General features: G+C 42.1%; 1 protein-coding gene across 3 annotated transcripts in view; it reads right to left on the bottom strand.

Moving 5' to 3' along the window:
- CSMD2 (CUB and Sushi multiple domains 2) overlaps nucleotides 1-20933 on the bottom strand; it is a 314323-nt gene that overhangs the window by 231963 nt on the left and 61427 nt on the right. For all 3 annotated transcript variants that reach the window (XM_042793851.1, XM_042793852.1, XM_042793853.1), the window contains exon 5: nucleotides 287-481. In XM_042793851.1, coding sequence (XP_042649785.1) covers nucleotides 287-481 — 195 coding nt within the window. The remainder of the gene's footprint in view (nucleotides 1-286; nucleotides 482-20933) is intronic.

Consider the following 20933-nt stretch of genomic DNA (forward strand, 5'->3'; position numbering starts at 1 on the left):
CTAATACTCCAGCTTTCTCCTCTTCAACCCACACTTCAGACAAAGAAATCGAAGCAGCTGTGCAGTATCTTGAGTACTTTGAGCAATTCATAACCTTCCTATTACTCACCCAAACCCTGGCAGCCTTAAGAACCCAGTAAAAAGGAACCTCCATATTAACTACATCACGTTTAGTTTAAGTCTTTTAAATCAGGCTTACAGTGCATGAAGTTTTTCCCAAGCCCAAATAAGCTCATTAAATCCTGTTTCATTGTGCCTTGTTCCAGATGAAGAGAGGGCACTTTACCTCTGCAGAAGGGGAGAGGAAAATCCCAGGAGGCACTGTTTTCCGAGTTGGCATGGCACGTGAGCAACGCATGTCCTTCCAAAAAGAAGCCTGGGTTACAGCTGTATCTCACTTTGTCCCCGATGCTGAACGTCGTCCCTTGCTGAATCCCATTCTGCAGCCTTCCCGGGTTTCCGCACGTATGACTTGGTAGAACTGCCAAAGAAAGTTGCTTCTGGTTAGGGACAGTGCATTGTAACAGAGCTGTCAGGTAAGGAATCCAGAGGGAAGGCTCATCGCAAATTAAATGCATCACTTAAAATGTAAAGAACAAATAACCACAAAAACTTATCCTAGTGGATTGCACCAGAATTCATTAAGCCAGTTCCTGCTAAGTACCATTCCTATGGAGTATATGTAAGGAAGGAAAAATCACTCCCCAAACTACTGAGTCAAAAACAAGATCCACTCTTTCCTGACCAGTTTTACCAGTTTCTAAACCAACGCCTCCCTCTTTCCTATGCTCCCCTTAAATTCTATTTAACACAACTGCAGTTGATTCGAGTCCAGAGATTACATTCTTGTTTGAAGTAACATTTTCCAACAGACCTTCACCAAACACCACAAAGGCCCCTGCAACGTAAGCAGAGTTACATTATACCTTAGAACCACACAGAAGACAGCAAAACCTGTAATTAGCAACTATCACCAATACAAAAGGAGTAACATTTCAGCCTACTAGGATTTATACTTCATTACAGCGCGTGTTTAATCCAGTTCACACATACGCATCAAACCAGACTCTGAACAATGCACTTAGATACAGCTCTGCTGAAGGCAAAATACAGTCCAACAAAAGTTTGTGTTGGAAAGAATACAGGGTACTTGAATATAAAATACAGATGCTGCAGCTAAAACCCTAGTAAATCCTTACCCAACGCCCCTGCATAGCAGTTTCAGAGAATTTAAATAAAACTCCACGGGTTCCCATAAGCCCCTCTGAAAAGATCCACTCAAATCATGGGTTTAAAGCCCAATATAAAACCCAGTGAAGACAACCAAGACTAAGAATGACTTAATCAAATTTGAATCAGGCCCTTGTGCGCTATCTTGTATTATAGTTCTTTTTCATTAAGGCTGAAACATCAGAGGAAGGAAAACATGGTCATTCAAAGCTGAGTGATAGTTTATCATTGGAAACAATTTTGTCAGGGGCATGAACAAAACCAGATTAATTTCTACAAGCAAAGGGAGGTTTAGACTGCAGCTCTGCCAAGGAAAAGTGGAAGATTAAAAGGAAAATGATATGCTAGCATGCACAGCATGCAGCAGAAGAAAATACAACCAAAACTGCGTAAGCACGTGAAATGAAACACAAATCCCCAACGCTAAGTGATGCAAGGACACTACCCTCCTGCCCTTCCGTGGGATGGTGCTTTAGGAGAGGGATTTGAACCTTCCTGCCCCGGCTCGGGCACAGCCCTTGTCCTGCCAGAGCCCGGCTGCTCCGGAGCAGAGCACAGGCACCCTCGGCGGGCTCTCCACAGCAGACACCATCCCTCACCGCGAGGGAAATGAAAGACTAATCTGTAATGAATATAGGATTAGGCTTCCTGCATCCAAGACAGATCGCTTTGTTTTCTAGTTAACCCAATTCCAGATTAAATGCAACCTTTCCACCTTAAACTTGATCAATTTTAATGGCACGTACATCTCGACTCCCGCACTGCTTCGGGTTCTTTTGTTTTCCTGCTGTGACCACAAGCTCTTGCCACAGATGTGTGAGCAGAGGAGCAGCCCTCCCCGGAGCCCCAGGGAAGTGCAGCCAGCACCCCGGGGACACGGCCCTGGCTCCAGCCTCCCCTCACAGAGGTACAAGCTCGGACAGACAAGATCCCTTCCCCTTGCTCCCTCCCCCAAAACACTATTTACATCCTTCCAAAGTGTCCGGAGCTGGCAAGTTCAGCAGCAACTTTCACGCAGAAATATTAATGACCATGCAGGTTTTTAAGCAGGGGGACGCTATCAAATACATGAGATGGGTTGAAAAGTGGTGTAGAACTAATGTTTCATGTTCTGTAATGATACTCAAAACCCTAATTTAATTAAATTACCAATGTCACTTTTTTAAAAAAAATGAACCCATTCCTGCTTTTATGCTTCCATCCTTTAAAATTAACGACTAGAACTTCGCTATAAATAAAAATCTATCATTTTTAAAAGTCAATCTCTAAGACTAGCTGCTCTCTACTTAATGAACTGTGAAGAATCAGACAACCCTGACCTGCATCGTACCTTAAAATCATACTTGAAAAACAGGATCTCATTTAAACATTCTGCTTCATCTGGCTGCCTTAAAGAATACCTTGTTATGGGACAGACAATGCACATACGCTTTTGGGGGGAAGGCAACATTAACTCCTTGATTGCTTTGGATTCAGTGGGGTTGCTGCAGGAATCGATGAGTATTGATTATTTTTAATTAAAAAAAAAAAAAAACAAAACAAAACACACCACACCCCAAAAACAAAACAAAACCACACACACACAAAAAACCAGACACCAAAGTACAGCTTCAGAAGACAAACAGTTCAAATGGCTGCCTGGTGGACCAAGAGATGTGGTTCCAAAGCACCCGGTGCTACGGCCGGAGCCGGGTTGGGCACAAGCAGCAGAGCTGCCCGCGTGAGGATCCGCCAGCAGTCGTGCCCTCGAGGCACTCGTGCAAAAGCTGAGCTGGTCAGCCCCCCGACCACGAGCCGATGGAGTACCCCTTCCTCTACCGAGGGAAGGGGAAGAGCCAAAGGACACGCCTGTGCTTCCTGAGAAAGCACAGCTTCACAAAGCCCCGTGAAGGTGAAGGTGGGGTCCAAAGGCTGGACATCTCGTAAGCCCCCCGACCCCGTCGCTCGGCCCGGGATGTCCATGTCTCCATTTCACTGCTGAGTGTGACTCCCTGAGCTGGGGCAGCAACCGCTTCCACAGCAATGGATTTGTGATTCTACTCCAACATCGCTGAGAAGAGATAATATTATTGCTCATACTTGGCTGCCTCTAACAGCCAGACTCTCTGATTGCTTGAAAGATTAATAGAACTGTATTATTTACATCAGATGTCGCACAGAATAATATTATTAAAGCTTTGTCTTACCCATTTACCAATTCCACTGTAGATTAGTAGCATGGATTTTTTTCCTCCCTATAAAAGCTTTGTTCCCAGCAATCAACATAATATTTTCCAGTGATTGTATGGAAATGAATGCAGCCACAGACCAGATTTGTACAGATGAATAGAAGGTCCTGTTAGTCATTTTGTAGCTAAGTCTGTTTCTTTCCATGATGAATTTAGAGCAGTTTATTTTATTTGCCCTGATTTGAACAGCTGCCAAACTTCTTTTATGACAAGAAAGTAAATAAGGTTATCCTATTGCAGTTGCACCTGGAGAGCTCCTCAACATACCTCAGGCATCACTGACCCAAGCACTCTTCAGATGTACTGCCCTGGAGACCTCACTCCCCAAGCAGACACAGTAGATAAACCATAATCATGGTGTTAATTGCCAGAGACACAATTAGAACTGGAGCAGAAGCTCTGGACAAGAGCTTCAGAGAGAACTAGAATTGTCTTAGGAGGTAACATGAGATAGGATGGGATGACCAACAAGAAACTATGAAGTGTTAGGACATGGAAAACAGTTAGGAATAAACCCACCAAAACCTAGAACTCTCCCACTTCCTGCAGTTTTCAATCTATCCTGCAAATCTACTTATTCATCAAAAAGAAACCTGTAGGGCACAACTCCAACCTCTGCCCAACTCAATTCCTTTCTGCTTCAAACTTTATCTGCTTTATTTTTCTGTTTTCTCTTGCCTTTCAGTTTCAGCCCCTTTTGTCCCATCCTTTGGAACTTGCACATGCTCCTCCAATTTATCTCTCACCTTTCATCTTACCCTGGGGGCACCATCCAAGATCTTGTGTGCTACTCAGCCTTCACAGAGGAATGAAGATGAGCTTCCCTCACGGAGCCAGATCTAGTAGTACAAGACCAGAGGTGTCTCAGATTTCAGTGTGTTGCTTGAAAACAAACTGAACAATTCAAAAATGGAAACAACAGATTTGAGAAGTTTCTACCATTCCTTCCTGTGAGCTGCTAAAGAGCATCTACAGTGCTAGCAGAATTGCTGATCTCCATCAGAAGCTTCATACCATTCAGTGACTAATTTTAACCCCTTTTTCAACAGGCTCACCAGGCTGTTCCCAAATTTCCTCATCCCCCTTGACCAGGACCACTACACTAGAAGTTTTCAAAATCAGCAGCTTTCAAATCCTATTACTTGTCAAGCAGTGTCTCCTTGTTTCAGTTCATTTGAAATTAATTAGTAGTTTTAAAGTCATTAGATGTGACTCAACGCATCCTTGGACAGCATCCCACCATCAAAATGCCTTCAGCCTAATTACATCAGCCTTTCCTAAAACCTCATGGCTCTTTTTGTCAGGAGAAAAAAAAAAAAAAAAAAAAAAAAAGAGGAAGAGAGCTGAGAGATGCTTCTCTTCTTGTTCATCACACTGACACATTTGAGCTACCTTACCAATCCAGGTACTTTCAAACAAAACAAAATCAAATCCACTCCTAGGCTTGCTCAACATTGCGAAGAGAAATCTTCCCCATTTCCCATTCAAATTAATCTTCAGCTCCATTTTCTCTGTTTATATTGTTCAAATATAAAATAACCCCAACATTTAATATATCTAGATACTGCATTCCAGTCTATTACCCTATTTACATAGCTAAAAGAAGCACTTTTATTGCTTGAATTATCTATGGTAGTTTATGACAGATATTTCGATGCTATTATTGTTCTAACCTTGAAATCTTATCAAGGAGTGCAACTTTTATGATATGAGGCCATACATTATCTCCTCATTCCCAACTAATTTTCATTCCTAATAAAAGAGAAAAGAAAGCAAGCAAGCCATGCCAGAGCAGGCACTTATAGCTCCTGCATACAGTTATTACAGCAAGAATAATTTATAAATCCCAATGAAAGGATGCTACATAGACGAAGCAAAATAACAAAACCATTGACCTAAACTACTTGGCTCAATCATCACTGTACACTCATTTCTAAATTCATCTCCATTATGGTCTTTTAACTCGTCTTTCTACTCTCCTGCACTTCCTCAATCTACTGGGGGTTGGGAATCCAGACATCCAAGGGAATCAACAGAAACGTCTCTTCTGCTAGAGATCCAGGCTGGGCAGAGCAACTGTTTCCTGAGTGAATTATCTGCACTGTATTTGTTACCTTCCTAGAAATTCCAGGAGATAAACAGATTTTTTAAGGGGAATACCTCTAAAATTTCCATCACAGCTTCAAAAATTAACTGAAACATCTACGTGCAACGTGGACTATGCACCTTGGGCCAGCACAGACGTGAACTCCAATATGGGGGTTGGGGGAGATCCACACAGACCAATTCCCTCTCCCTCTCTGTCTGTTAAGTTTGGGGCCAAGTACCACGGGAATACTCCATGACTCTCTAATATCTTCCACCAGTGTTTCAATGCAATCTGTTTTAGTTCAGAAGAGTTTTAACCTTCAGAATAAGTGTCCACTGTGTGCTACAGAAAAGGAAATAAATGTGATCTTTTTCATTTCATTTTATCCTTTTTTATGTCATGATTCATTTCCAGTATAGCCAACAGAGATAAAGCTAAATGGAAACTATTTTTTCCCTCTAATATTTCTTTGTTCACTAAGAAACAGCCAGATAGTTACTGTTGGATAATAACAGACCAGAATGGTTCATCATCCATCTTCTTTGTAGTAGTAGTTCTAGGGCTTTTTTGGAAATTCATTTTCAGTTTTCAATTTACCGTTCTGCAGCAACTTCAGTGCATCTTCCAGGAGTACCATGCAAGCTGAGAGAGCATTACTTTAGATTTGATTTAGTCATCCCGCTACAGAAATAGCAAAAGATTCCAAACATGGAAGTAGTAAAATCATAGGAGATACGTCAACAATCCCGCATGTCTCCAGAGATTTAGTGAGCAGGGATTCTTAACAAGGGGGACATTATGCCACGCATTATTTATATTTTCAAATAAATGTCATGACTCGCTGACTACTGTTGAGAAAGCTGAGCTAGAATGAAGATACGGATACTGAAGCCTGGCTACAGAAATCTTTTGCTGGGCCCTGAAGAAGAACGTCACGCTGTCAGATGCTTAGACATCAGCAGATGCTTCATTTCCAGAACCAGTGCTCCTCACACGCCATCCCAACCTGGGATGCTCTCCTGCATCAGGAGCCTAATCAGGAAGGCACTTGAGAGTGTGCTTATCTTTGTGAACATGCTCTAGTCCTGCTGCTTTTCAGCGCAACGACACTTGAACACAAGCTTAATTTAAAGTATGTGGTTAAGTATTTTGCTTTGCAGGAACAGATTTAAGTGTATGTTTAAAGGCTTCATTGAACTGGCATTTAACAGCTGCAGAGTAACTTGAAAAAAATTCCCTAGGGAGGAGGGTGGTTTTACATTTGTTTTCTCTCTTCCTCCCTGAACTAAGGTTAACCATTCCAAGGGAAACAAAGACCTGCATCTTTTTGTAACGTAAAAGACAAGTCAAGAAAAGCAACACTGTAGTGGTTATCAGCACCAGAAGACAACTGCGAGAACCAAACGAAAGGAGAATTAGACCCGAAGCCCCAGAGAGTTCAGCTGCCATATCAGATTAAGCATCTCCATTGTGCACATCAAGACTGAAAGCCAAGGTGTCAGTGTGAAAAAAGGGTGTCAGAGTTGGAAACCCAGATTTGAACTGATTCTATCTAGACACTGGGTGCCAGTGTTGATCCGCTCTGCATTTTGCTGGAGAGTGTCCCTGGACAGGGAACGCTCTTTGTTCTGTTAAAAAAAGCCACTTCCAACTTTAGAGACCACATTGTTTATCTGCTTATTGATCTTCTCTAGCTATTGGCTGATTACCCAGAAACAGAAATTGTAGCCAACTACATCTGTTTTAATAAATATTTCACAGCAGAGGAAGGGCATTCACTACAACGTATCTATCCTAGTTTTTTCAGCCGCTTTTCTCTGGAAGCAGCAGGTATCCCAGGGCAGGACAGCAGCAGCCCCGGCCAGGGTCCAAGCTGGCCAGGAACCCAGCGGTGTTGGTGCTCCCCACACACACAGACCTGCCGAGCCTTCATGCCAGCAGCAGATGCAGCTTCATTTTCTTTTTTTTTTTGTGGCTCCCACACATCTTTCCTACCCCTGGCTCCTGGGCTTGCAGAAGGTTTGGAGGGGCAGCTGGGGATCACACACCGCGCTCCCGCTCGGGCAGCAGCCCACCCACCTTCCCAAGCAGCACAGACTGAGTTCGCTCACAACCGCACTGAGGTGATTCCAGGAATATCCCGTTCGCTCAGAGCTGGGGCCAGAAACTCCCGTAACTCACAGCTTCCAGTTGCTTCAGCTTCCGCTCAAACTATGCAAGGCCTGGCTTATCCCCACAAATAAGCACGGAAAAAAACTAGTTTGTTTTCCTTTGCCACCTGCCTTCATAACTTATTCCTTCTAATTTATTCCCTCTTGGATTTATCTTTTCCGTACCTTCTTTAGGATGCTTGGCTACTCAATACCACATAATGGCCAATATTGTAGGTATAACTAACCAGGACATCAACCTTACAGAGCAGTGCATTAACTAATCAGTGATATCACACAGTTTGGGGGGAAATGGCCTCAGGAACAGCAAAGGTGGACCATTATACCATTGAGTACAATGGTCAACAGTAAAAGCAACAGGAATGCTGAGCTCACAGTGCAGACATCTCGTATCAATAACCAGAAAGCAAATACATTCCAAGGATGGTGCCACAAAAGAGCCCACTAAGCTGCCATAGCAATTAGGTAGTACTCTGCTTCTAGCACTAGAGATTCATTATTAATTTGCGGTCATAACTGATCAAAAAAATATAGAAGGTAATTTTATCCCCTTCACTGAAAACAAAGCTGAAGTGATCTAATTATGTCATAAAAACATGCCTAGGGCTCAGTCCTATTTCCTAAATTCACAGGTGCCTATCTTGCAAAATTTGCCTCGAGTGTGATTTTGCAAGCTATGCACTAACATGCACTCATCTTGGAGAACAAGTTTTCAGCCCCACATGGGATCTCCCCAATGCCTGAATATATTCAGAAGCAAAAGCTTATTCTGATTTCAAGGATCTTATACCAATTTCGAACCCTTGTCTGTTACTCTAAGGTAGATGTTGTGGATCTGGGTGCTCAGACCTACCCCATCTTTTCTTTCATACATCCGAACCTATTTAATGGACATTAAAAGCACATTGATATAAGCTAAGCTTAAGGCAGGCAGGGAAGGTGAAAGGGGAAATGCCCATAAAACTGGCTTAAAAAAGCAAAAAGGCAGGTAACAGTCAACAAAATCTAACTTGACAGTTCAGAGTGGATGTCACGAAAATAGCCTTCAGTAGAATCAAAGCACAGCATTCCAATTCCTCCCAGAGCCCCTGTAGAATTCCTGCCCTCGGAGATTCTCAAGATCCAAACAAAAGCAGAGATGACCTGCTGCAGCGCTGGTCTAACGAGGGACAGTGCGCAGCGGAGCCCTCCCGCAGGCCCCGGGCCACCCGAACAGGGGAACATGGACCAGCCCCGCCAGGCACGGCCACCGCCCTTCAACAGAGAGCCATGCCCCGCACCCTTCGGGGAATGACACGAAACCCAGGCACCTGAAGTAAACATCCCGAATTTCAGTCGGAAGGTGCCTTGCCTGCAATTTCCGAGCGTGCGGCCTGAGGGCCGTGGGTGTAATTTCACGCCCTTTTCCACCGAGTCGCGCCGGTGGCAACGCAGGCCCTGCACGGCACTGCAGCCCGCCTGCCTCGATTGCTCAGTCGCTTTTGAGCCCTTTGCTTTGACACGGGCACTTGGAGAGGGAGGGAGAAACATCCAGCCACCCCCTCGGCACTTCCACAACCAGAGCGGCTGCTGGCCGCCCTCCCGCAGGTGGAAAGATCTGATAGCTGTTACCAAAATCATTAGCAGAAGCACACAGCTCCAGTTCCCCCAAACAAAACCCGGCTTCTCGTTGAAGAAAACAAGATGGAAGATGCGGGGAAACCTGGAGACACCACCTACCACACAATAAATATTCCTGTCTTGCCATTTTACTCATCAGCAAAACAGAAAAAGTTCACCTCATTCACTCCTCAGACAAGATACTGTGAAGCTTTACTCAAAGGTTAAGCCTCTATCTATCCAGAAATGCTCATTTAAGTTCTATCTAGAAGAATATAATGATTCACATACTTAAAGGACACCTTAAATATAACAGGAGTTGATGCAATGAGATGTTACAAATGAAAAATCCATATATACATGTTACAAGGAAGGCATCTATTGTATAAATATTGTCATAGAAACAGGATACGGATTTCCTTTAAAGGACACTCAGAGGCCATTAATGGAAAGAGAAAGGACTGGGATTGAACCTAGAAAAGAAGACAGCTCAGCATCTCAGAATCTGCCTGAACCTTGTCCCAATACATGGGGCGAGCTTATGTGTTGCTTAAATTTCACATCGCTGATATTAAAGCTGAATCTTTTGGCTTTAATAATACAACTCTATGCTGAGAAAGATCATCTTGAAATAGTTCAAATGTAACCACAAAAATACCACATTAGGTTTCTATATGCAAATAACAAGGAGGAAAAAGTGCACTCCACTGAGCCTTCAACATGAAACAGCTCAATAATTATTTATTCCATTTCTCCCTACTACTTTAATTACACTGTTTATATGCAACACAAGTCTACCCTCTTTAAGGGAAAAGATATAAACCCTACTTAAACTTCAGGTAGAGAGTATGGGAAGTAGACAGACCCACCCAACCTTGCATTCTCTACTGCAGGTGCTACTACCACTGCTGAGAGGAAGGCAAAGGAACCAAATCTGTTTGTTACAGACAGTTCCCTTAACCTGTCTACCACCTAAGAGACTATTACCCAGCTTCTGTGAACACCAGTTTATGCCTTGAACATTTTCTATTAAGAAAACACTAAATCTTAATTTAAACAGTCTTCAGCTCTTGAACCCTTCAAACAGCCAAAGCACATCTAAATTATGGAAGTTCAACCCCTTCAAATTTCACTTTGGAAAGAACCTACACAGCACCTATTGACATGCAATTCAGTCTAAAAAAAGTAAAACCTCTTTTCTCTGGAACTATGCATCAGGCACTCGGAGGGGAAAGCAACACTCCAGCAGAAAAAAAATAGGGCCCATTGTAAAAGAGCAACTAGAGAAGGCAACACATAAACCCCATATCCAGCAATAGCTCACTACAGCTTGTAAGAGATTCATGCAGTAGACTTTTCTGTGACTGCCACGAGAGTCTTCACTACACTAACTGAGCTGAAACAGGTATTTTTAGATTAAAACCCTTTATGAGCTGTTCATCTTATTACTGCTTCATTCCATTCATTATGTTTTTAATCATGTCCAAACAACTGAGCTATTAAATAAATTCCAAAGCAGCACAGCAGGCGGTGGCTTATGCAAGCTAAAGATCAGAGCAGTAGGAGAGAAAGGCTACTTTGGTTGCAGATTAAACCTTCCCATTCTTACCAAGCACAAAACAACTGCTGGACTCAACTGCCACATATGCAGGATTATGGCCATTCCTCAGTCCTGTCTCCTGCTGACAGCATAGAAGACATTCAGGATATGATTTACTTTATAAAAGTTACAGGCATCCCACAAAGGAGGGAGAAAGTTATATAAGTAACCTTTCAGTAATGAACTCCCCACTGCAAACGCTTTTGTTAGCCTCCAGTAGAGCATCTTTTAAGTGCAGATTTGTACACTGCAACACTTGAAGCTTTCCAGACAGCTTCAACACCTTGTAAACAGTCTTGAAATGAGAAACTCCACACTGCTGTGACCAAAAGAGATGCACACCTTCCATCACTTACAGCAGAGTAAGTGGAAAACTTTTAGGGATGTTTAAAGACATCTGCCCATCTGCTTCTGTAAATGCTGAAAGGTTTCACTGAGATCAAAGTAGTTATTGTGCCATAAGTCAGAAGGAAACCAACATCACACATGGGAAGACCAGGAAAAAACTGCTGTTGTCCTACAGAACATTTCTTTCCAGCTTCATCAGGCAAGTCTCACAGAGGCGAAAGACATGTCTCCCTTCTTATGAACCCTGGTATTCTCTAAGGGCAGTCCCTGGAGCAAGGTTTACAGCTTATGACACAGCCAATACCTCATTGGTTGTCTTGTTCCATGTTTTGTTACCAACAGAGGCCTACACATGGATTAAACAACTACAGAATACAGGAAAAAAAGACATTTCATAAGCAAGAATAAGCATACTTTCTCAGTTATGGGATCACACCTGCTATTCAACCCCATCCCACCTCAATTTGTCATCTTTCAAAGGTAACTAAATTAATGCTATTAACTGTTAAGGGTTTTTGCTGGACAGGCTAGCCAAGCTCTTTCACCAATAACCCCCACCCTCCTCTCCAAGTCACTGCACCCAAATTCCTCCAAAGAGAACCATTTCCACCAGATAAACTAAGTCCTACCAGATCTTTGCCTCCAAACAGAAAATCTAGTCTGTTGATGAAAGGCTTCAAAAGCCCCACTCAACCCACAATTTCTCCTCAGCTCCTTTCACGCCCCTGCAGCTCCCCTGCTGACAGAGCAGGTCCCACTGGTCCCACTGAGGAGCTCCCAGGAGATCTGGAACCAGAATAAGGAGCCTCATCAGGGCTTGGCCCCAACACCTCTCGAGGGGTTGGCACAGGCGGATGAGCAGTCGATTTTGCTCTCACCAGGATCACTGACTGCTGTCCGGCAGAATTTCAGCCATGACGAAGTTTACTACCACTGGAAAGCTACCCGAGGCTCGAGTGAAATTGGATATATTCCAGAGACCTAACAGAAAGCTTAACAACATGTGGCATTTATATAAAATCTTCTATGTTCAAAGCATCATTTAGGCACTACCTGCAGCCCAGGGGACTGGTCAGCCAGGCTGGAAGTCTATTTAGCATTAGTCCTCACAGCATTTCTGATAATGGATTTTTCACTTGTGCCAGCAATGCCATGAAAATAGATCTGTTTAGGGGTAGCAGAGCCTGTACACTTTCATTGCAACTTACACTCTCAAAAGAATAACAGCACACTTTTTCAAGCTCCGAAAAGTTTTCACTTTAATTTAATTTCTAAACAAAAGATTGTGATAGTCCTCCTTTTATCCAAGACACTTGTTGACTTCCAGTACTATAGCCTGAAATGAAAATTTCCAGGGAGAAATAATGGTTATCATTCCTGTGTGTACAAGTTGCACCAGACTTTATTGTGCTTTAGTCCAACGCACTTTCAGCAACATAGATTTTTCTGTAAAATATAAAAATTACAGATGGTTTGCCCACTGAAAATCTGTTCGTACATAATCACATACCTGGAACAAGAAAACTAGCTTCCAGTAAGAGTGTTTCCCCTAACTTTCTTACCTACCAGACACCTGAGGCTACAAAAGTTCAGGATGCCAACACGTACGTGCCATCCTTAAAACAGCAACAGAGGAAGATGGTTTAGGATAAACACACATCAAGAAAGCACGTACAGACAACTTGGTCATGTATTCACAACAGAGCACCACTGCTAATGAGATCACTATACAAAATGCGCTAGCGCAAACTCATTTTCCTCCCCCTGTATGTTCCTGAAAGGCTGGTCTAATTTTATAGGGTGAGAGGTTGTGTGGGAGGAACAGGATAAAAGCAAGATCAATGATTGTACGACATTTTAATTAGCATAAAGGTTCCTCTGTGTTAGTTTACAGAACAGAAAAAAAAAAAAAAACATAGCAAAATGTCTGGAAGATTAATTTCAGGAGAGTCTGGGACCCAGATCTCTGTCCAGGACACACTGAATAACGTACATGTAACAATTTCTGACAGCACATAGAACAAACTGCTCTCTTCTCTAGAGACCTACAGGATAAATTTTAGAATCACCTCTATGTCACTTCCATTAGGACTATGGAAACTCTTGTGCTTCACTTACAGTCTGTTTTCTTAGCAGTGAGCAGGGCTTATGTAATTTTTAATATAAAGTAAGAATTCACTTGATGTCAAACTATAGGATCTATCCTATTAAAATATAGGATCATTCCAAATGTATGAAGCATGAAAATTGAAGTGATTAGTCCACAGGAGGTGAAAATTCATGGAATCTAATAACACAGTGCTGAAAAGAAAGCTCCAGCAGCAAGTACCCAGGCTGAGCTAAAACAGCTAACAGTCTGAAAAAGGATAGAGGGGTCAGGAGGTGGGTGACCCATGAGATGCTCCCACATTCAGAAGGTAAGCGGATAGACATTTGCATCTTCGACTACAGATGGTCTGCAACTGAACATACAGTCATCTAAAAACCTATCACTGGAGACAGGTGATGGTTCTTACAGAGAACTAAGCACAAATGGAAAGAAAAGCAAAAACAAACACAAAAAAAAAAGGCAAAAAAACCCCACCCACACCACCTGCAAACGTTCTTCCTCCACAAGGCCAAGGAAAAACAATAATGAAATTAAAGTGTTCTCTTCTATCAAACAAGTAGGAGATATCATTTTCACACACGCATCTCAAGCAGGGCACAGAGGAAAGTTATGAACCCTGGAAGAGGAGACGTATCCTAGTTACATTTCAGATGTTACATGGTACATAAATAAGTGCTTGAGAGACTAATCTTCTTAACAACCATCAGACAGAAACTACAAGGAAAAAAATGCTCAGAAACTTCTTGCAGCAATAAGCTGTTGGAACCCATGTTTTCACGCCTCTTATACCCACTCTCTCTCTTTTCTTCAGCTTTTATGCTAAGCTGAAAATACCCAGCCATCCCATCCCTGCTGTTTATGGAAGGAATGACAGAACTGCCAAATTCCCCACCCTCCATTCTCAATTGCTTATTATCAAGAATGGAGGCCACAATATTGAAGCAGCAATGTGTATTTTTATCTCTTTGGCAGAAAGATCTATTTTGAATGAATGAGCTCACATTTTTCCAAGTTTGAAATATACTCAAGGCATGTGATTTATCATCTGGATTCAGTATTTTCCAATACAAAAATACCTGGATATGGAAATCTGACCCACTGGAGAAGAGGCAAACATCTGGATTTACACCAATGCTGTAACACACTTCCCAGCAAAAACTGTAATTTCCTTTATTAATCTTAGTACAAATTGTCCACTAAACTGTTTTGGCCTTGAAACTAGTTGAAAAATAGGAAGAAATAGCTAGAACCTCTGGAGGGAAAAAAAAAAAAAGCAAACAAACAAACAACAAAACAAAACAAACAACACAAAACAAACACAAAACCACAAACAGCTTTGAAAATGAACAGAAAATGAGTGGAGTGCATCTCCTCAGTGCATGCGCAGGAGTTGACTCCCCACTGAACCCAGCCAAGGAGCAGCCAGCCGATATCTCTTCCAGTACAAAAAGCAAAACAGCTCTGCAGCTGTGAGACTGCTCCTAGGTAGAAAAAACCTAAAAGTCAACTCAGAACAACTGTACCTAAATTGTATGAAAACAGTGTAAGTTAATTCTTTGAGTGAAAGGTATTTTAAAAGACCTGGCCTGTCAGTCAGCTGTGGCCAGGGTGGAGGGAAGACTCCGGTGAGAGAAGAAAAGAGGGATAAGACCAACTGTTCAGTTTTATCCTTGCAGAGGAGATCTCCCACTGTGAAATTTCCAAGATAAAGCATAGCACAGCACTTCCCTGGGGGCAGAAGGCAGTCACCGTGACTTTATCAAGTAACTAGTTATAATTTTCAGGCAAATAACAAGAATAATCAAATGACTATCACAGCTGTGTCAGCCTAAAGAAAATAACATCTCTGAGCTGATCAAAGCAAGCAGACGACCTCACAGAAAGCACGTTCAAGATGTTATCCATCCGTTTGCAACTCATTTGCTTTGGTGCGAGCTAAATATATTAAAAACACCTCTTAAACTGCCTATAACTGCATGGGGTGAGACTACCACAGACTGTGCACACCAACCACATTCCGTGAGCGCACATTATATTTACTGGTCAATATTCAAGAGGTCGTGTGCATCCATGTTTTGTTTATTTTCACTCAATCTTTGCTAGCACAGAAATACAGGCAAAGTGCATTTGCTATCCTTCAAGGCAAAGCACCAGATGCATCTGCATGCTAAGGAATGGATGAAGCCATTGAACAAATAAGAACAGCAAATAATCAGAGTGCTTTTCAGTGGGTTTTGGTGTTTGGTTAGGGTTTTAAATTTGTTTTCTGTTTTGTTTTCCTTCCACAGCAGAGATGGTTTCTTTCCTCTGACTGTCAAAACTCAGGACAGCATCACATGAAGCTGAGCTTTCAGACATCGGCAGGTCTACTTTACTACGGTTTTAGCTAGAAAAGCTTCATCTTTCCAAACTGGTCATGGCTGATGTGATTTTGTTGTGTACGTTGTTTTTAATGTAAAACTCATAGGACATGAATTATCTTTTACACCATTTAATCCCTGTTAAATTTAGTTGAAATACTGGGTTAAAAAATTATTAGTGCACACACATAAGGCATAATTGCACTCCTCACATCTTTCAGAAACTAATCTAAAAACAACATGATGAATTTTATGACCAGGATACTCAGACACAGCTAATAAAAATTTACACTTAAGGAAATAAATGCCATAAGTAACACATTTTGCTTCTCATCTATTGCGTAAATTCAAGGTCATACACTAACTCTTACAAAGTAAATGATTTATCTTATAATGAAGATTATGAAGCATGTTACAGCACTGGGTTGGGCCTGCAAACCAGGAACTTCAACTGAAATCATCCACTTGGACCAGTTACAGTTGGCAGAATTACATTTACTGTCATGGGGGAAAACAAAAATAGAAGATGTTTTCTAAAACCATTCTCTTCATTGGGAAGCAACTGGAGAACCAGTAATTTGATGTTAAAAGGCTCAGGATGCAGCAAGATGTGCCTGTAAGTTTACACTGGGCAGTTCTCAGAAGAATTTATATCTGCTTTTGCACGAACAGTGTGAGGACGTTCAGCGCTAGTGACATTTAAGCTCTCTGCAGAAAGTCTGGGCAAAATATGCATGATGCTTTCTAATATAAAGTGATCTAATTCTCTTTTAAGGGAGGTTCAAGTTTCATCCTTTCAAGTGGGCGTTGGTCATATCAGACCAACATACCTAATAATTAAGCACCATTAAGTAATTAAAGTTTTTGCAGTAAAAATGCAGAATTACTAGACAATTGTCAGGGAAGACGGAATGGAAACTCATGCTAGGCCTTGGAGCAGGCCCTTGAGCCTGAACACAAGTGACAATCATTAGGAATTAAATACAGTACAAAAGAGAACGTGTAAAGGCCAATTTTCAGGAACAAATTGGAACCTGTTGCTGTTCTCCATGTAAAATGACTGGGGGGGGGGTGTGGGGGGGGTGTATAGACTATTTACATGTAATTCTACTATTTTCTGTGAATTTTTCACTTTTCCATCAAAAATATTTCTCCCTGACCAGAGTTATTGAGCAAATGGAACAGGTTGAATAACTTTCCCAAAATATTTTCATCCGTAGCATGTTTAGTTCAGCTTTTCCATCTTATTTTATTTTTAGTTGTTGGATCACCTGTTATTTTATACCAGGCTTTATTATCATCTAGAGGAAGAACACACTTCCCAAGGCTTGGTACAGCACAGCTACAAAGGAACACAGGTCAGATCTATTAGTACTTCCACAAGGTGAAAAAAAAAGCCACAACATATTTATTTTGCTCTACATTTCAGGGACTACAGACTGACAGGCCCTATTCTTATGAATAATAATAATAATAATATCACTCAGCCTTTCTGTGCTTGAATAATCATTGTTTTTCTTCTCTAACAACACGATAGGGTTTACATGGAGGACTCACGAGCATAAAGCTATAGTGACCTTCCCCACCTGAGAAGAAGCTGCCGAAAGTGACAGCTGATAAAAGAACCAGAGCAACTGAGATAATGCTCCAGCCATTTCATCTCTAGACACATCAGCCCATAATAATCAGAACGATAACAACAAACTCAGGCTGATGACATTCCTCCTCCCCCTGATTCTCCCCCTTCTTTAAACAGCATTTTATCTCGCCATTTCTAATGCTTGAGGAAAGAACCAATTCGCACTTTTCTGTGCTGGTTACGCGCTCCGAGACTCCCCGAACACAGCCCCGAACACCCTGAACACTGAATCATCTCTGATCTGGATGGCAAAGCAGATAACCATGTAAAATTACATTTTCATCTAGATATTGACAGTGTTACAGGCGCTGTTTCCTGCCACCTCCCTAAAATTGTTGTTAATAATCTCCTCACACAGCAGCACCTCATGCTCCGAATGAAGCATCGCTGCTTTTGCTCAGCCTCAAATATCTAGGTGGCATTTTCCAGATACATGAGCTGCAAAATCCCATTCAAGTAAATGCCTTTTCCCCTACCCTTATTTTTAGATATGGTAATGAACAGCAAGAATTGTAAAGGCAGCTGGTAGTTAGGACACAAATTAAATATTAAATCAAGAGGAAAATCTTACATGTGCACACATACACATGGCCCCTTTCTACATACATATAGGAAGCTGAAGAGTTCTCAACATAGCTTATATCTGCATGAAGAGCTTCTGTACTGGGCAATACAAAACACCTCAGTTTGAATCGAAGAACAGAAAAATTAGTATAACAGAGGCGAAGAGCTCTGTCTGCGAACCACTAGAGCTGCCGGAGAGCCCTAGCAGGGACTGAGAAGAGCATTTCAAGGCAAAACCAAAATAATTGCCCAGCATCCTTCAATTCAGGTAGTTTTCTCAGGGTTAGCCACATGAGCCTGTGTTTCACTATGATTTGGGGACTCACTAACAAAATTCAATCTAAGTAAATCACTGAGAATAAAGCAGAGCAGTGCAGCGAAAGACTTTTTGCCACACTGATCCCTTAACATGCATCGTGGGCACAACTACAATTTTATTCTCCTTTAACCCATATTCAGTTTTCGAGACTGAATTCAGAGTGTTTCAGCTGGAGTAACCAATGTGTCCAAGTAAAGAGCAGCACAGATCCTTCCAGCTGCTTACCGCTGTAAGTAGTCCCATGCTCCTATGTTTTAAAATTACTAATTTCAGTTGAGCACGGACTGCACAAAGGCAGATGTTTTGAAGGATGGGCTTTGCTTTTTTTTAACATCGTCCTAAATGGCTGACAGCAAACCATACTTCTTTCTTCAAAATATTGTTCAAGGTGAGAATACATGGTAATCAGAGACACTTAGATCACCATGTAGCATGTGCATTCGCTTCTGGAAGCAGAGATAAAGTTAATTAAATACTCATTTAATTGGAATTAAGATAGATGCACTCTACTTGAGCTGATCAAAACCCTAAACTGAAAGGTATACTGCACGGAGTAGTAGCTTTTTGTTAGTTAAGCTTTCCTGAAGATGCATTAATTGTGTACTCTAATACATACACACAGGGCCTTTTTCATATAATTTCTTTTAGCTCTCAACTTCTCTGCAGGTGACTGAACAATGGGAAAACCCTGTCCTGTTCCATGGTGGACGAGTGCTTAAAGGGCTCTTCAGATGCACAAGAGACACCTCTGTGACACCCCATAGTTCACAAGTTCTGTGCACACGGGAGTGACTAGAAGACCACGGAGAAGTGATGTGGCAAGGGAGGTAAGAGGCGAAGAACCACCTCATTGCTACTCCCTGCCAGGGCAGGAGCAGAGCTGATGGAGACCTGAGCAATGAGCTCCTTGGGTTAGATCGGTCCCCCCTCCGAAACACGAGTCTTTGTGCTTAACGTAGCTCAGCCCTATGAGCATCCAGAGCAGGAGAACGCTTCTGTCCTCCTCGACCCCGAAATGCCTCCTGCTGGCCCAGGTCCTGACCACCTGAGGGGGGGTCAGGGGGTCCTTCCACTTGTCACCGACATCCAAGAAACCCCCGGGACTCACCAGAAACGCAGAAGGTCAGCTACAGCTGGAGCAGGGCTCTTCCAGGGAGGTGAGCCCCAGCAAACTGCTTGGAACTTTACAGTCGGGTTCTACTTGGACCGATGACATTTTAATCTCAAAAATGGAAAGAATCACCACCGGGGAAGGAAAAGGGGAACGAATTACGATCCAGGCTAGGTGGATTTTAATGGATTGAGAGGAAATGTCTCACAGGAGCTTAGGTCAAAATAGCACGTGTCAGAGGATTTCATGGGATAGGTTTTCTGTTACTTATTCAAGCAAGCTTCTCTCTGGTGCCTCTGCAAACCGCTTTCTACTTACCAACCACCACTGCTACGAAGAGCACACCCAGTTCACTGCCAGGGACTGAAAGCAATGCTGGTCAGCCAAGCCACTTCCACTTTTTTCTGCAGTAGTTGCCTTGCCTACATAATCAAAATTCAACTAGTTTCCTACTAGTGGAGAAACTGGGGCTTACAGCTAATCTTCCGATCTAAAATGCTGCATATAACACAGCTTTAATCTGTATTTTCAGCAATCCACACACACAACTTCTTCTAAAGTTTATCTGAGCTGTGTAACAGCTGGAAGATTTATGTGCCTAAAGCAAGATGTAGACACTCAAATACATATCCCACTAAATAAAAAAATATGGACCACTGAAAGCAGTTTAAGACAATGAAGATTCTTGCAGAAGTCCCAGCTGGTGCAAGACAGTCACAAGCTGATCTCCCCAGCTGAGGACCAGCCACAATGTTCCTTTTTTTTTTTTTTTTTTTTTTTTTTACACATAGAAACAAACTGATAAATTTTATAACCATTAGATAGTGACTTCCAAAATTGCATTTGTGAATCATGTGGCGCAAGAAGCATTTTCCAGGCTGGTGGACTTCTACACGTAGCTCCAGGATTGAACTAGTATTCAAACCTCTGGTCACATCAGAAGGCCGAAATAATAAAACCTGTAGTTATAAATAGCTCCCTCCCTTGCTGAGCTGCAGAGTCCTGTACAACATCCTCAAAGTATATGAAAACATAATAAAAATAATTACACATAACAACCTCTTGGAATGCAAAGAGGGAAGTACTGAAGGAGCCCTGACATCAAGAATACAGAAACTGGCTCAGATGGTGACTGTGAACCTTTGGAAATCTCATTCTACAAAGGGAACACAGGCTGGGCCAATGATTAAGGGCTGGGATTCAGGTCAGGTCACGTAGCACAACACCTTCCAAACAGGGAAATGAAAGCCCCAGGATTCAGATTTTCAAAGTCAAGAGAATTTTAACGGCAGTCAATTTGAAAACCGAACTGACCAAAAACCTCCTTAACACTCGCTAGAATTACAAGACACATCAGCCAATTCTAACTATGAAAAGAAACTCCACACCTTTCTTAGTTCTCACAACCTCGACCCATTCATGAGGTAACTGGGAAGCCAATATATGGAGATAGAAAAAAATAAAGTGAGGAATAGCAGCTGCATTACTAACAACAAGAATTCTTTCACAGATGTGACACCACCCTCAGTATCTCACCTTCCTTTTTATAGCTACCATGGTTGTAC

This window comes from Tyto alba, unplaced genomic scaffold (genome assembly GCF_018691265.1).
Source record: "Tyto alba isolate M040663 unplaced genomic scaffold, T.alba_DEE_v4.0 Super-Scaffold_20, whole genome shotgun sequence".
Classification (NCBI taxonomy): domain Eukaryota; kingdom Metazoa; phylum Chordata; class Aves; order Strigiformes; family Tytonidae; genus Tyto; species Tyto alba.